This window comes from Megachile rotundata, chromosome 3 (assembly GCF_050947335.1).
Source record: "Megachile rotundata isolate GNS110a chromosome 3, iyMegRotu1, whole genome shotgun sequence".
In the NCBI taxonomy this organism is placed as follows: Eukaryota; Metazoa; Arthropoda; class Insecta; order Hymenoptera; family Megachilidae; genus Megachile; species Megachile rotundata.
The window spans coordinates 14,256,507-14,273,919 of record NC_134985.1 but is presented as its reverse complement, the minus strand read 5'-3'; the positions used below and the strand labels follow the sequence as shown (position 1 = coordinate 14,273,919).

Sequence of the window (17,413 nt, the reverse complement as noted above, 5' to 3'; positions counted from 1 at the left end):
TCGTGACGGCGTGGCTCGCGTCATCGCGACGTACCAAGCTTCCGCCAGGTCCGAAGTTGATCCCGAGGTCCAGTCATCCGAAAACACTTAGTGGCGCATCAACGAAACGTCTGCCAAGTGGCAAGTCTAAATAATTGACCCCACCGTGCGGCTCCGTGCAAACAATTTACATCGGCCACACGTAAATAACGACCTCTCCTCTTCCTTCTTATTGTGATTACCGTGTAAAACGCGTGGCCGCCACGCGAATTGCTCTACGTGGCATAAACAGTAAATACACCGTGAACGTCTCCGAAAAAGTACCAGGAATCGTTTGGACAATTTATTTAACCTGATACGGGATAATTAACAGTGCATTTGGGGACTTCGGTACCTTAGTGTTCGGTGTATCTGGAAGTGCGTCGTTTAGAATGTTCGCCGTGTGACGAATAATAGGACCCTATGGATCAGACAGTGATCGTGCCGTCGACTCCCCGGGGAACCGTGGACAGTACGAGGATCATGAAGAACGAGTCGGACGCGAGTTTGCACCTGCCTGACCAGACTTCCGTCGCCCACGCCAACTCCGCGTCCGTGGTTCCACGAACCGGCCTGTCCATGTCCAGCAATTCGAACCAGGATCAAAGTTTGGACCCGTTGATGTGCAACCCGTCCAGCACGGAGCTGCCCAGGAAGCCCGGAGCTCGTCGTCAGGAGAAACCACCGTACTCGTACATAGCTCTGATAGTGATGGCGATTCAGTCGAGTCCCGGCAAGAGGTTGACCCTTTCGGAAATCTACTCGTTCCTGCAGCAGCACTTCCCGTTCTTCCGCGGGGCTTATCAAGGCTGGAAGAACTCTGTGAGACACAATCTGAGCCTGAACGAGTGCTTCATTAAGCTGCCCAAGGGGCTGGGGAGACCGGGTAAGGGGCACTACTGGACGATCGACCCGTCGACGGAGTACATGTTCGAGGAGGGCAGCTTCCGTCGACGGCCCAGAGGCTTCCGTCGCAAGTGTCAGGCCCTGAAGCCTCAGTACCCTCAGTACTTCTCAGGAAGCGGTCCTGTAGGTGTCCAGGCACCTGGCTACGAAAATCTGACACCAGGTAGCATGGAGTACCCGAACGGGTACCAGAACCAGTACCAGAATTACCAGGAGTACGCCATGTACGCACCCGGAGCGGCGGTGTCCGCCGATTGGGCCTACCCCGAAGCCACCTACAAGACCCCACCCATAGCGGAAGTCACCTACAAGACGACGGAAGTGACATACAAAACCGGGGAGCCGTCGGTGTACAGGAACGGGGAAATCGTGGCGTTCAAGAGCGAGCCAGGATACGCGTCCAGGAGTCAGGACCAGCTAGCATACAGGGCTACCGAGGGGTTCTCCGTGAAGGATCATCAGCAGCATCATCCCGAGACGGTTTACAAGGAAAACGACACCATGATGTCGTACAAGTGTCCCTCTAATCCTGCGCCGACTACACAGGCTCCGGGACAGGATTACTATGTGGGATATGGGCTTGCCGGGGTCAATAATGCCGGGAGCAATGTCAATGTACCCATGCAGGGAATTCCGGAACAGACTGGGAATACTAGTCCTGGGGGAAACGTCAGTTCACCGCATAGCGGCTGTCAGACACCTGTGACGGACAACGGTGAGTGTTACTTGGTTTTATATAGGAATTGCTTTTTTGTAAAATGTTTCGGAAGTTAGAAGAGGTGAGGACTTGGAAGGATGATTGAGATTACTCGTTCATGAGGGGTGAACTTGATTTGATCTTCTTTTAGCTGCGTCTCTTCTAACATTTCTTTCATTAAATTTGTTTTTGCTGGTACTATAGTGAGAAAATAGTACTTGTATCAAGCGATACATGTATAGGCAAGAATAATAATTGAAGAAGATGTCTATTGTCTTCGAGAGACACCTTGCAACCCCTTAAAGTTCACAACTCATCTCGTGCAGAATGTGGAAAATTCCTATTTTCTCGGACACATCCAGATTTTTAAAGACAGGCATTCACGAGGTTAGATCTTGAAGTCGAAGACAACAATGACAATTCACAACAGTGAGGGATGGCCATGTGGAAAATCGCAGACGGTTTACGACCGCACGGGCGCCGACCACCGTAAAACGTAGACTTCTCGTTCGAAAAATGTCTCGACACATTCTACGTTCGTGCAATTATCACATGTTAAAATTTTTTAAATTTGGTTATTCAAATTTTTAGTTTGTTATAATTAGTTGTCTTTTGTTTTTCAATAATAATGAATATTTAGATAGTACAGATAACTTCCTGGAGGGTAAATTTAAAAGTTGGTTCTCGCGACGTCGAAAGTACACTTCTCGCGGAGCCGACAGACACGAAATCACCGGAGCTGACAGCACCTATTAGTCGGGGTGACATTCCCTGTCACGCTCATGCGAGAAGTCATAATTCGTAACTCGTAAGCTAACATATGTAACAGGGCGCGACACGAAATCTCGACGTACGGATTAATTTAGCGTGGAGACCTGTAGTTAACTAGCAGACGACAATTAAACGCTCGTTAAATGTCCCTCTTGGTAGTAAAATGTTTACGATACATGGCAGGAATATTTCATGGAACAGCATTTATGAGTTACTGTTCGCTTGAATTTTCTTAAGGGTTCAGATATTTGGGATTTTAAGGATTTTAAGGATTTTAGGATTTGGGGATTTGGGAATTAGGGAATTAGGGAGTTAGGAAAGTAGGGAGTTAGGGAATTAGGGATTTAGGGAGCTAGGAAATTAGGAAATTAGGAAATCAGGGAATTAGGGAGTCAGGAAATTAGGAAGTCAGGGAATTAGAGAGTCAAGGAATTAGGGAGTTAGGAAATTAGGGAATTAAGGATTTAGGGAGTTAGGAAATTAGGAAATTAGGGAATTAGGGAGTCAAGGAATTAGGGAGTCAAGGAATTAGGGAGTCAGGAAATTAGGGAGTCAGGAAATTAGGAAGTCAGGGAATTAGGGAGTCAAGGAATTAGAGAGTCAGGGAATTAGAGAGTCAGGGAATTAGGGAGTTACGAGATTAGTGAGTTAGGGAATTAAGGAGTTCGGGAGTTAGAAAGTTAGGGAATTAGGGGGTTAGGGAATTAGGGAATTAGGGAGTCAGGGAGTTAGGGAATGAGGTACTTAAAAAATTAGTGATATGAAGTTTGAGAATTTAGAAATTTAGAAATTTAAAAATTTATCTAATTTTTATTTATAAAATATTACCACCTCTCCCTCGTCCCACATTCATCCCTAACCAAACCCAAATGCATTGCACATCATACAAATCCCAGCAAGATCACATTCTACCAAAAAAGTATTCATTATTCCTATTCATACAAATTACAATAAAACTGTCGATATAACATTAATTCGCATTCATTTACAATTAATTTATGAATGAACGAACCAAAACGTAAGATAGTACTATAAGTTCAATCATGCGATAAACAAATGATCGTGAAGAACGAAAATACACGGTTTTTTGTATCGGTTACCGGTAGTCGCGTGCTGGTAAGTGAGGTCTCAAATCGCTTATCGCGTAAACATTTACAAGTGGAGTAAACAAGATGTTCTTTAATCTAAGTACATCGAACGTAGCCACCTCAAACATTAGCCTGTTCGTTTATTAAACCTCTCTGCGAGACCGACTTCAGCCTAATAGTTCACTGATCTCTAACAAACTGTACATTAGTAAACACTACATTCCTCCTAACTAATACTAATTTTATACATTTATAAGTATGTTAGGGTTGACTGAGGACGTAGGGATTTAGGGATGTAGGGATAGATTGAGGAGTGTAGGAATTTGAAGAGGTTTTGGGAATATAGGGATTTGGGGATGTAGAAGTTTAGGAAGGTAAGGATTTGGAGATATAAAAATTTGGGGATGTAGGGGTTTGGAGATATAAAAATTTGGGAATACAGGGGTTTGGACGTATATAGAGTTGGAGATATAAAGATTGCGGAGACGTACAGATTCGAAGACGTAGATATTTACAGACATACAGTTTCAAAAACGCAAAAGTTTCAAAATATCCAATTTGTTATATTAGAGCACCCTGTATTCACAACGGATCAACAGATCGTTTCGACACTCCCGATATAAGTACAATCTATTCCCTCCACCTCGATACACGGTGGAATCGCCAAGGGATAAACGTGCCACCCACACACCCTTCCTGTCCCCTTCCCGCCCCTGGTGTTCAGTCAGTAAAGTGTAAACGAGATCAATCTGCAGACGTCTCGGTAGGCCCCAGTTTTCCTCTTTCTCCTTTTTCTTCTACCCCGTCGTGTTTTGGAATGTATTTCTGGAGCGATCTCGCTACTCGCGACTATGGCATCGTTGTTGGTACGACGCCTCCGATATTCGCTCGGAAACCGCTTCTGTGCTCTTTTACTGCCATCGTTCTCGGCGCGCACGTCCTAACCGAACGAAAAAGAAAGAGAAAGAATTTCGCGCGCGAGAACAGATTGCTCAACCAGGCAGGAAACTTCGGATTCGTTAGAACGGCGGAGAGGAGAGGAGAGATTTTGACTGACGGCACTGCCATTGAGACCACACACGACGCCGTTTCAAGACCCTCGTTACACTTTGCCTTCGACGTCGAATTAAAACGGATTCCAATTGCTATCGAGACCGCCATTGCTTTTCTATTTATTTCTATAGATCTTTATGTCGTCACAATTCTTTTACCAATCGTGCTCATATTTCTACATCTACAAATTCTTGTAATTGTATGTCTCTATATACATAAATTGCTGTGTCTCCATATTCCTAATTCTTAAGTATTAAAGCAGCTAATTCTTCCCTTACGCCATTTTCATATTATTAAACGTATTATCGCCAAGATCGTCTGTACGACTGTAAGGCAAAACGAAGAGAAAACGAAGGCGAAAGAGAACGTAGAAAGACAAAGACGACAGTCGAGACACGAGTGAAGTGTGCACTTGAAGAAGAACTCAAGAGCCGGCGGAGCTTCAGATTTATCGTACCTATACAAGGACTGATTTCGTATCGTGAGATCTTTTTCTTTCGTTTTCTTTCGTCCTCATGTGTGGTCTTGCCTCAGATTTTTTCCAAAATTTACTCCTCGACAACACGTTTTAACTAATGTGATTACTACCGAAGAAGCTGTGTAGATTCTAGAAAAATTGTTTTCTTCTTGTTCCAGGGATAAAGATGCAGTGTTCGAATTCGAATTCCAACAGTTCCGGGGGTGGATTGATTGATAGGAAACCATCCTACTTTGGTCATCCAGCTGGATCGGTCACCTTGAGCTCGTTAAGCTCTCTAAGCTCGCTCAACTTGAGCAACATCGGTGGTTTGAGTATATCGAACATACCCGGTACTGTTTCCTCGAACATTCATCACACGACCACGACGCCATCGACGACGATGTATTACGACCAGATCAAGTACAGTATGTGAAACGTGCGACGATCTGGAACAAAGTGTAACGTGTCATTTGTTAACATTGATACAAGTGTTTATCAGACTCGAGACGACTCTGTTATCCGAGAGAAGAAACGTGAACGTGTATGTACAAGTTGTAAAAAAGAACTATACCGTGTGCTCAAGAATCGTTGGAGGCGTTGTACATGCGTCGCGAGCCACGCTAAAGAAACCTCTTTCCTTATAGCCGCTTCGATGATTGCGCACATTCTGCTCCTATTTATATTTATATTGATTTGAATAAATATTGATAATTTAAGTTGTCTGTTGCGAATTGAATTATGGTAGACTCTCGTTATATTGCCATCTCTGTGTGAAGTTGCCTTGTCACACTGCCATAATACATCAACGGCGATATAACGAGGGTCTACACACACAGAATAAGACGTATAAGTGTAATGAGAGTTCTACGGTTGTCGTGTGTATGTATCAAGCCGAATGGAGTAAACATTAACAAGATGACGTTAGTTTTGCGGTGACGATAAAGAATTTTTTTTCGATAACGACAAGCTTCCTATTCCCTTGCTTCTCGTTCATGAATTCCGAGAACTCTTCTCGTTCGTCAGACAGTTTGAAGCGTCGTCCCGCGCAATAGGTATGCTTTCCTCTAGCTAGCATAAAATGATTATTCGCTTTTGTCACTACAATCTCTCTTCCGTAGCTTCGATCATTCCTTACGTGCAATAAAACTGTTTGGACTCTTTACAATTATCGTCATTCCTTATTTTAAACATGTTTTACTAATTCAAATTTTTAATAGAATCAACAGGCTATGCGGTTACTGGAACTTTTATATTATGTCTGGTGAGTTGGCACGTGAAGCAATAACCCCAGAGACAGAGTGTATTACGTCCACATTTTTAATAATATTTTTATTTTATATTAAAATAATTTTGTTTTGACTCAACTATATTTCAATCGTGATCTCCACATCTTTGATTTTCTCTTCTGTGAATTTGTGAAGTGTGACTTCATACACTCTGACTCTGAGATCCAGACGTGTATTTTTGGTCGTTTTATTGTCTTCTCTTCCTGGACGGAGAAAAGAAGATTTTCCGCTGAAGAATTAAAAAGGAACCGTAGCTCAAAATTCTCCACAGGAGGTTATAAAGAAGACCATGAACGATACTAAGTTACTGCTAGTAATGCCCAACGACTTTCTATTGGAACAGCTTGTTGCCTGACCCAGCCATAAAACTGACGAGCACATCGGGACCTTCCTTTTTCGTTAGACAAGATATACTTATTTGAGTAATATGGAGTTCCTTCTGTCACGTGTTCAAATATTGTCGGCACCTTTGGGGACTTCCTATAAAATCATGTGTTGCACCTCTTCTTCGCGGAAATGTGGTCGGGTTATTGATCCTGTCATGTCCGAAAATAGTATCGTGACACTCGATCCAGATCTCATTATCGCGGTCAAGGAAGAGAAATAAAGAACGTGCTTGGGAAATTCAGCGATGAATCAGACTGGTGTTCAATCGCAATTTCTTTTACTCTCTTCATTTCTCTCCTATGTTTCTCTCTCCCTGGTTCTCTGAGGTTCTCCCAGGATTTCGCTAGGTCTCAACTTCAAAGCTCCTGAGATCTCGAATCCTAAAAAATTGGAAAATTTAATAATTTACAAGTAGGTAATTAGTGAATTTGAAATTTTGGAACGTAAGAATTTGTGGGGTAAGAAATTTAATTGCACAATGTCTCCATTGTCTACTTCTTATAAAATAGGTCCCATTAATATATTTAACAATAATTTCAGTCTCGAGTTTCGCATCGTCGCCATTTGTAAGATAAAATGCCTCTTTGTTTCATCGATTTAGCCACCTATCGACGATTTCCTTGAATTGCCTTAGCGAATTAAGAGGCACAGGGGATTGCTTATGTAATAAATTAGAGAACTCTCGCGCTCTACGAGATGGTGAGTCGCACGTGGTGTCGGCTTACACGAAACAGATTCATACGGACATTAATTTCGCATAAAGATTTTTTAGCAATAAGACCTGTCCTTACCCGTCTAGATGAACGCGATTGAATTTTCTTCACACTGCATTTAAACATCATATTAATTTACAAAAAGTTTTTAGCTCTATAATTTAATAATTAATTGTCGTTCGAATATCTGTGACGTCTACGATGTGTTGTCTGATTATCTCAAAATTATCTTATTTCGTAACTGCAGTTCTTCGAGCATTTTTTTTATTCACGTTATGGTGAGCCAGATACTAAATTTGTACGAAAAAAGCCATTTTTCTTCATCGTCTTATGGATTGCAAGTATTGTAAATCGGGCGACGAATGTACACGAGGTGCAAGAGGAGTCACTCAACGACGTTGCTGACAGGTCATCTTGCTGTCTTCTAGCTGTGCTTCGTCGACTTCATGTTTCTGCAATACTTTTCCAGCGTGATATATTTTTACCGCCATAAAGTTTCTGCTTTTTTAAATTTTTACTTCGTATTTTATAAAAAATATACTGATTTACCTGAATTTAAACAATTTTGTACGCTCACTCACAGCAGCGAATTCATTTTTATTTCATTTAAACTGATCTGGTTACGCTCGCAGTTACGTCACTGAAAATATTCTTAACCTGTAAAAAATATATTAAATAGCTAATTTTTATTACATCGACAATTTGATCATAAAAAGGAATATAAATTTAACAATTGTTTAATGTTTTTCACCGTGAAATTTTAAAATAGAAATCTAGGAATTTCAGAGACTGCATTATCTCAAAGCGCGTATCGAAGCATTCACAAAAACGTAGGAAGCAACAGAGAGAGTACGAAAGGAAAGAAGGGTGAACAAGGAGTAAAAAGAGAAGTAGATACTGAAGGAAGGGGTTCGCTCTAGAATAATAAACTATACGATGCGAGGCTAGACGAAAACGGGAGAACGGTTTGCAATTCACATTGTACGGGTAGAAAGAAGAACTATTTCTAAATTATTATTTTCAAGTACATGACATGAGTACTATATTCACATTAAATTATAAAATTAATTATACGTATTTACTTCCTTACAAGCTAGTTTTACTACCACAAATTATTCCTCTTTAAAAATTGAAGCATTCTTACATAGTAACATTATCTTGCAAAGCTTACACTTTTCAGTAATTACTTTAACAAGCCAATGACACTGTGCAAGCTCGTCTTGATTACACGCTTCGAAAATAATGAAGATAGTGTCATCTAGTGGTCAGCCAACAAATTTATACAAAATTTTCTACTTTATCACTATCAACGCAATCTAGCGAGAAAACCGTGAATTATGATTATCGCTCCGTATCCTTTATAGCGCGCAGTTATATAAAATTAAAAATCGTATAATACTAATATTTACGCGAAGTTTCCTGCTCATTAATTTACATATTTTGTAATAACACAGTGTTTTCTCTTATTGCTGTACAGTTTCCGTAATAACAACGTTTCAATTAAGAATATAAATCTTCAGAGGATGTAAACTTTTAACTGTACAGTTGGATACAAAATCTTCTGATCTTTGTGAGATTCTATGCACGCTTACATGGAAAGAAATCCAAGTACGTGAAATATACATTTTACAGGTGAATTAATGGAGCTTATTCTCTTCAAAATATTTGCATTTTACAATATTTGAAGTAATTTATGACAAATATAATTGATGTATAAAAATTTTTTTGCGATTGATACGTTAGGATGTACGGTATTACGCATGTGCATTGAGGTATTTTACGGACGTCACCAACAGGTCAGAAAAGCGGTAGTCGACAACCGGCTATTTTACTTCGAAGTACTGCCAAATTCATATTTTATTATCAATAGTACAGCAATAATGGAGGAAATATTATTAAAGTTACTCGTAGCTGATAACGCAACGATTCAAGAGGTATGAGTAGAGAAATGACAATAAATAATTGAAACAAATCTTATGACATTCGAAACACGTGTTTGCTTCTGCTGATAACCACTTCAAACTAAAATAAGTTATTTTGTATAGTCAGTGTTATAATCTTTAACAGAAGATGTTCATTATTTCATGTACACTGTATATTTAAAACGAATAAAATATCTCATTTCTTGTCTCTCTGTCTTTGCTGTTTGCACCTTTTATATTTTAATATGCATACCATGTACTCCTTTCTATTATTAAATAAGGATGTTTGTACGTTTCTTTCATTAGCACATACCTTTTTCGAAATTCTTCTCACAAAGTGTTTTACATTTTATGTTTCAAATGATTATAGGGAACAACGGAACTTAGAGAAGCTTTTAAAAAGCCAGAAAGTACATTGGCATTATGTCGACTTATTGTTTCTTCGACAAATTCACAGGTACTTTATCTTTACTGTATGAATAAATATCTTTTATTATCAGTTTTTATAACAGAAGGTGATATGTATATAGATTCGACAATATGCTGCTGTATTACTCAGAAAACGCTATGGCAAAGGAAAGCACTGGTTAAAACTACCACCGCACATACAGACTGAATTTAAAACAATAATCCTACAAGTAAGAATACATAATTTTAGAAATAATATTTGGTTAATAATATATGCAGCTTGTATTGTCCTTTAGGCACTGGTAAATGAACAGGAAAAATTTGTAAAAAATGCAGTGGCGCAATTGATAGGTGTAATTGTAAAACATGAACTACCTAATAATGGATGGCCAGAAGTGTTACAGTTTGTACAGCAATTAGTTACTAGTGAAAACTTAAACGAGAAGGAGGTATAACAAATATAACATCTTTAGTAAAATTCCTAGTAAGTTTGATACAATATATTGTATTATTATAGTTGGGAACCTATACTTTGTCAATTATGACAGAAATTGCACCTGATGCATATGTTACTCATGCTGGCTCCCTCGCAGTTCTTTTGGGGCAAACATTAAGCAGTTTACAAGATTTAGGACATCCTGTTGCATATTATATTTTAAAAATAATGCAGAACTTTGTTCCTTTGGTTGAAGGTAATCAAATGGTAGGTCATAAATAATTACAATTTAACAAGAAATATTACCTCAACTAATAATACATTATCTTTGCAGATGGTAAATGCTTATCATCAAATGATACCACTGGTAATGAATACAATTCAAGCACTTACCACTAGTAATGAAGATAAAGCTATTGAATGCTTTGAACTGTTAGATGAACTGTGCGAGAATGCAGTGACTGTAATAGCACCTCATGTAAAACCTCTTGTCACTATGTGTCTTGCTATTGCTAGTAATAAATCATTAGATGATGCTCTTAGAGTTAAAGCAGTAGGCTTTATTGGTTGGTTAGCCAGGACGAAAAAGAAAGCTATAATCAAACATAAACTTGTTGAACCAATTCTAGGTAAGTTATAGTAATATTATAATCAATTTTTTATACTACATATGTCAAATTAATCTTTTAATACAATTTTATAGAATTATTGTTCAATCTTATGTCTATACGACCTGAGGACGATAACGACGAAGTCTACTTTAGTGGTGATAATGAAGACAATACACCTGTAACCTGTGCTACTCAAACCTTAGATTTACTTGCTCTCAATTTACCGCCAGAGAAATTAATTCCTCAACTGGTATGATTTGGAACACTTTCAGTAACCTTTTCCATAACAACAAACTTTATTTTTACATTGATTTTATAGTTGCAATATATTGAGCCTAGTCTTCAAGGTACGGACGTATATGCAAAGAAAGCATCATATCTAGCAATGGCAGTGTTAGCAGAAGGCTGTTCCGAATATATCCGAACAAAATACCTTGAATCTTTCTTACGTTGTATCTGTCAAGGAATTACCGATACCATTCCCGTGGTACGCAACGCTGCACTTTTTGCTCTCGGACAGTTTTCTGAACATTTACAACCTGACATTTCCCAATATTCGTCTGAATTGTTGCCAGTATTATTTGAATACCTTGGTCAAATATGTGCTCATATCAGGCAAGAAAAGAAAGAGCCACCTTCAGTCGATCGTATGTTTTATGCACTGGAAAAATTCTGTGAAAACTTGAACGAAAGTCTTTTGCCGTATCTACCAACATTGATGGAAAGGCTTTTCGAACTTCTAAATGCAGATACACCAGTTCATATCGGAGAACTTTCTTTGAGTGCTATTGGTTCGGCTGCCATGGCAAGTAAAGAGCACATGTTACCGTATTTCGAGAAAGTCATTGTTATTCTTGATAGTTATCTTACGGAGAAACAATCGGAAGAAACCATGTGTCTTCAAGTACAAGCAGTTGGTCCGTGTGTTTGACCTTACATTTGCTTGATATGATCTTGAATAATCGTATTAATTGTTGATTAAAATTATAGATACTCTTGGAGTAATTGCAAGAACAATAGGTGACAAAAATTTTGCACCTCTGGCTGGTAGGTCTCTTAACTTCGGAATGGAATTATTGAAAGAAACCGAAGATCCAGATTTGAAAAAATCTATTTATGGATTGTTCGCCTCAATTAGTACTATAATGAAGAAAGATATGGCAGCAGCTCTTCCAGAAATCATTGATTACATGATAACGAGCATACAGAGTTCAGAAGGCATAGTAGTACGTATATTGTACAGATAGTAAATACAAGATTGTGAATTATGTGTACAAACATATCATTATGTTTTTGATAGCCTCATCTTAAAGAGGATGAAACATCAGCGTTTCCGGTTTATGAAGATATTAGCGATAACGAAAATGAAAACGACGAAGAAGATATTGAAAATACGGACAACGAAGATGATTATGACGATGACGACGTTGCGGGATATAGCGTTGAAAATGCATATATCGAGGAGAAAGAGGAAGCAATTTTGGCGTTAAAGGAAATTGCTGAGCATACAGGGTATTTAATTTTTATATATTTTATATTTGTGATATCTGATCTTACAAGTAAAATATTTTAGGGAAGCATTTCTTCCATACCTCGAAAAATCTTTCGAAGAAACTTACAAATTAATTAATTATCCACAAGAAGATATTCGCAAAGCTGCTATCGACGCACTTTTACAATTTTGCATTAACTTCTCCAAGATTAATACCAATGAAGGAAAGCAAGCTTTATTGAAAGCTCTCTCTGTATTTATTCCAAGATTGTCAGAATTAATAAGATTAGGCGATGAACGAACAGTAGCTATTAGTGCTTTAGATGCTTATACGGAACTCCTCAAAGAGATAAAATCGGATGTTCTTGTTGGGGAAGGTCATAATGATGCTATAATAAATTGTATTACAGATGTTATGTCAGGTGAATACGTAACCCCAAATTATTGTATTCTTAATATTGTAATGACCATTACCTAGCTCGGCTTATGATAGGTATGACAGTATGCCAAGACTTAGAGGAAGCAGAAGACGTAGATACAGAAGCTGAACAAGATGAATTATTGATTGAATGTGCCGGTGATGTTTTATCTAATTTTGGAAAAGTAATCGCTCCAGAAGATTTCGCAATTCATTTCCAAGTTGTATTGCCATGGCTTTTAGATAGACTGGTATGATTCTTTTTAATTATACTTACAATATTGTTTTTACATTTTGAAAACTAGCCAATATTTTCAGAAAAAAAATAAATCTGAAGCCCAAAGATCTTTTGTAGTTGGTACAATTTCAGAATGTTTCTCAGGGCTTAAACATACAGTAGCCGCGTTCATACCTGATTTATTAACTACATTCTTGGCGCTCACAAATGACCCAAGTGCTGAAGTTCGTAATAATGCAATCTATGGAATTGGTGAACTTGCACTGCATGGAAAAGAAGCAGTGTATTCGTATCCTTCTAATAAGTTATTCTAATTTTGGACAAAAGATTGAATTTCCTGATGGTCCTTAATAATAAATGTATAGACATTACCCAGATATTTTACAAGTTTTATCAAGCGCGATCGCTAAGGAGTCCCACGCAGGAGCTCGTGATAACGTGGTCGGTGCAATTGCACGACTTATCATTGCTAATTACTCTAATATACCTCTTGAGCAAGTATTTCCAGTGTTTGTTAATCAGTTGCCGTTAAAGGAAGATTTTGAAGAAAACAAAGCAGTTTTTAGAAGCATATTGACTTTGTATCAAGCTGGACATTCTATCTTACAAGCTCACATGTGCGTATTGCTGAAGGTAGCGGTTAGTGTATTGCATGAAGAGAAAGCTACTGACGATGGTACGTTATGTAATATTTTTTTGTAATTAAACGTAATCATAAAGTTATCATGGCATGTATTAATCTGCACATTTATATTTTTTTATATAGAGGCAAAAAGCTTTGTTATGGAATTCATCAAATCCGCCCAGCGAGATTTTCCAAATGAATGGAATTCTATGTACGCTGAGCTCCCAGTAGAAATTGCAACGAACGTTCAGCGTCTATTTTGTTAGATCTCAAGTGGAAATAAAAAGCAGTCAGTTATTATTGTTTTGCAGACTCATAAGTGAAGATATTGTTATCTCGAAGGAAATGATCAACGAATTGTGTCTGATAATGTTAAGTTACATAACAAATTTTCATTATTAGTTATTAGAAATGTGCGCGTAATCTAATGTGTCGGGTTAGATCGGAAAAAGTCGGATCAACTCGGATAAAGACGAGATATACGTCCTTAGGTAAATCGATTAGATTCGGGTAAAATCCAAAGAAATCGGGCCGGCCCGAATTTCGAATCAAATGAAATGGATATTGCGAGAATTCTAAGGACACGCGGGCGAATTTTTAAATTTACTCGAGATATTAGTCACTCGCACATTTTTATTAGTTACAATGGTTTACAATTTTATACGCATATGTCCACTATTTAAAAGTTATCATAACGATGGGAATTTTGCTCCATTTATGCTCAAGATGTATAATATCAGCCATTTGAATAAGTGCAATTAATCAAACAAAACAGTGTATTCCGTTTAAGCCTATTTTTGGTATTCGCATTTCATAAAACTATATACTAACATAATTTTGTGGTAGAAATGCTCGTCTCATGAGGTGATACGTATAATGATTGGACAATCCGTCAAATTCTAGTCCGTTGATTAATTCTCTCTATTTTTTTATAACAGGCTTGTATGATGTTACAGCATTTAAAATGTGGCTTGAGATATTTTAGTCAGTACAGCTAGATGAACGTTGCAAACGATGGCAACTGAACATTTCAAAATTTGTTAGATATACGCATTTGTTACAATCGTAGGCGTTAAAAGAATGTTATATGGAAGAGCAAACATTTTGACATTTAGGTTTTATGTTTGTTTATATCCCATAATGTTACATGTAGCATAAAGTATAGCATGTATACATTGAAGATAAATGTAATATTTGAAAAATAAAATTGTTGTACTATACCCTTTTGACAAATGCTTGCATTTCTTTTTCTTGCAAAACTGCTTTGTTGAAACATGTATTGACTCAAGTATTATCAGTACAATAATGTATAAGGTATGCACTGGTTTTGTTGGAATAGCGCGAATAGTATTTTGAGTCTTAAAATGTAAAATAACCATTCGCGTCTTAGTAAACTCGGATATCGAGCTTTATCCGATGCTATCGGCTTTATCTACAATCACGAGATAAGTCGGTAGTCTGTCATATTTTTAGGGAATTACCGATCATTCGTCTTATTAATCAAGTGCCTTCAATTTTAGTCTGTGCATATTAAATACGCTGGTATGTGTTTGTGTAAACATTCGTAACGAAAACTATTGTAAATATGAAGCTTTAATTTGAATTACAGTCACAATACCAATAAATGGATACATGAACCGAACTCGTGACAACGATCGAAACGGATTACGCGTATGTTTTAATAATTATATTAGGTGATGTGCTAGTTAAGGAATTTTAAACGACCAGACGGGTTCATCGTTACCGATGAAATCGATTTATTGGACGACATGTTTGGAAACATTATTTTCAATTAATTGATTGAGAGGGGCACACATGTGCTTCAAAGTTGAAATATTATTCAACAATGACGTCAATTTACCTAAAAAACAACGTGGCGGAAAAAATACAACACATATCTAATATTGCATACATAGCTATTAGGACTTTCAAGTTCAAGTTGATGTTCAATAATATGAATACTATTACATATACATTGGGATGCAAAGCAGACTTACTTTGGATAAAAACGAGTGTAGGGATAAGAACATTTCATCGTTTGTCTTTAATTTTGAAACACGAAATATATGCACATCCAAATCTGAAAATTTGAAAGTAAATTTCATAAAAATTTTACATCGTTGTTTCTCTATAAAAGTAAACCATGTTTCTTCATATAAAAATTTTATGATTTGAATAATTACGTGAAATTGGCACATACAACAGACGCGAAATTACAGATCGATTTGATTGCTCGAAAAAGAAGGTATTCGTCGTTATCGACCGAATAGATTTGACGTGACCACGTGATCGAAACGATCCACAAATTGAGGGGACGTTCGTGTATCTATATGTCAAGATTCAAATATGAAGTACACTTTATATAAAGCATGCAACACGTTTGGAGAAAGTGTTCCGGATACGTGTACCGTCATAATGAGTTTCACGTTCAGATGATGCTCCGTTCAACTCGTATCATACCAGAGATACTCACCTGCCGATCGACAACCTTCTGACATCGAAACAACGGAAGTCATAAAGCGTTATCGAGGTTCTTTTCATACCACCTAGCCGGGTGAGTTAGTCATCCATCATCAAATGTGTGTTAACCCACAGGTACACGCGTCTAACGTATGTATACGGTGTATCGAAACTTCCGAATCTTTTTCTTTGTTTAACATCGTGTTCTTTAAAAGTTAAGTTTAATTTACAATTTTTGTTGTTATCTGATCTCTTTGTTGAGAACTCAAAGATGGGATTTTCTGTTCTAATCACAAATACGTGTTACAATTTACAAATAGATAAGTAGAGATGCTCACTTGATATCTTGTACGACCGTTAATTTAGATTCCCAAATTTTTTTGGCGGGAAACATATCTTCGATCTGGTATTACGAAGTTTCGAAACATTAACTTGTTAATCAAACTGTTTCAGTATTCCAAATTCAAAACATAAAAAAATTTTCATTGTTAACATTGGGGAGTTAAAAAATTTCAAAAATTAAAAAACTGTAAAGTCTCAAAATGTTGCTTATGCTTAATACTAATAACGTTGTGTATTTTCAGCAATTTCCTGAAGATTCCTGAATCACCGGATGATTGAAATGAATCTTTCTTGACGTCGCAAGAATATATCTACGTTTTAAGAGTCCAAGAAGTTAGTAGAAAGCTTCGTAAGGCCGACAGTGTTAAAATTTTGAAACACCCAGTACGTGCACGTACATCGTGCGGTTGATGCTGGCCGAGCGTCCTTGGGATCGCCACCATGACTCGAATCGAAAAAGAGCCGTAGGTGTACGACCCATGTCCATGGCTCTGTGTACCTGTCAAGCTTACCATGCTTCATGGAGATATCGCTAGCAGAGTTTCGTCAGACGAAGGTGGCATATTGCTCGCGACGAACGTGTCAAAATTCTACGGATCCGCTAACTAAAGTATCTACATCACGGAAATGCATTTATCGTGCATGCTGTAGTGCAGTTCGAGAATAATTATATGGGGGCTGGTACCACCTGTTTAATCGTGGTGAGTGATCTTTACTTTCATCGTGTAAAGATAGAAATATCATAGTAGAGTTTGCGAGATTATGATTAGTAATACTTCTCGATGTCCATTCATATCTCAGAACATTTGTTTTCATTTATCAGGTGTGCTGTGTGTATTGTTGTCTTACTGGATATCATCACTGGCGTAAATGTTAATTCCGAGAGCACGTGACTTCTTCGGTAACTTACGAGAGGCCATAAAGCGAGTCGAATCGTTCGAACACGAATGTACGAAGGAAGTTACGAATTATTACGAACTTTTTAATTTTTTAGTCGTAAAATGATAGAAGGCGCATGAAGAGTATGCATGTTTATTAACCCATTGACTACGACGTATTTTAAGCAAACTTAAACAATTTTT

The 17,413-nt window shown here is 37.7% G+C and overlaps 2 protein-coding genes and 1 long non-coding RNA gene across 12 annotated transcripts; 2 read left to right on the top strand and 1 right to left on the bottom strand.

Annotated features, from left to right (window-relative positions):
- Positions 1-3: 3 nt before the first annotated feature.
- LOC100878921 (uncharacterized) lies at positions 4-5,709 on the top strand. The gene is made up of 2 exons (XM_003702051.3): positions 4-1,639; positions 5,170-5,709. The coding sequence occupies exons 1-2, from the start codon at positions 442-444 to the stop codon at positions 5,424-5,426; spliced, it is 1,455 nt and encodes a 484-aa protein (XP_003702099.1). The 5' UTR covers positions 4-441; the 3' UTR covers positions 5,427-5,709.
- Positions 3,183-8,696, bottom strand: LOC105662168 (uncharacterized). 9 transcript variants are annotated; one of them, XR_013037716.1, is made up of 6 exons: positions 8,470-8,696; positions 7,929-8,036; positions 7,196-7,839; positions 6,694-7,046; positions 5,565-5,666; positions 3,183-5,439 (listed from the first exon to the last, which is right to left on the bottom strand). It is a non-coding gene; the product is annotated as an uncharacterized LOC105662168 (long non-coding RNA). The 9 variants fall into 9 exon arrangements; XR_013037715.1 differs by having other exon boundaries at positions 6,747-7,046; XR_013037713.1 differs by having other exon boundaries at positions 5,565-7,046; positions 7,196-7,386; positions 7,458-7,839.
- Positions 8,697-8,809: 113 nt separating this feature from the next.
- Positions 8,810-14,762, top strand: LOC100880373 (importin-4). 2 transcript variants are annotated; one of them, XM_012282743.2, is made up of 16 exons: positions 8,810-8,987; positions 9,123-9,313; positions 9,672-9,758; positions 9,832-9,939; positions 10,006-10,158; positions 10,227-10,412; positions 10,480-10,774; positions 10,849-11,006; positions 11,076-11,673; positions 11,747-11,982; positions 12,057-12,268; positions 12,330-12,670; positions 12,742-12,917; positions 12,985-13,193; positions 13,270-13,580; positions 13,671-14,762. In XM_012282743.2, exons 1-16 carry the CDS (start codon positions 8,960-8,962, stop codon positions 13,793-13,795), a joined length of 3,414 nt encoding a protein of 1,137 aa, XP_012138133.1. In that variant the 5' UTR covers positions 8,810-8,959; the 3' UTR covers positions 13,796-14,762. The 2 variants fall into 2 exon arrangements, with proteins under 2 accessions (XP_012138133.1, XP_012138134.1); XM_012282744.2 differs by having other exon boundaries at positions 8,871-9,011.
- Positions 14,763-17,413: the final 2,651 nt, after the last annotated feature.

What these genes read in the sequence shown, in the direction of transcription:
- LOC100878921 (XM_003702051.3), top strand. Translation starts at nt 442, where the DNA reads ATGGATCAGACAGTGATCGTGCCGTCGACTCCCCGGGGAACCGTGGAC. An exon ending in GACACCTGTGACGGACAACG is followed by an intron (nt 1,640 to 5,169) that starts GTGAGTGTTACT and finishes TTCTTGTTCCAG; the next exon opens with GGATAAAGATGCAGTGTTCG.
- LOC100880373 (XM_012282743.2), top strand. Translation starts at nt 8,960, where the DNA reads ATGCACGCTTACATGGAAAGAAATCCAA. An exon ending in TGGTTGAAGGTAATCAAATG is followed by an intron (nt 10,413 to 10,479) that starts GTAGGTCATAAA and finishes TTATCTTTGCAG; the next exon opens with ATGGTAAATGCTTATCATCA. An exon ending in AGAAATTAATTCCTCAACTG is followed by an intron (nt 11,007 to 11,075) that starts GTATGATTTGGA and finishes TTGATTTTATAG; the next exon opens with TTGCAATATATTGAGCCTAG.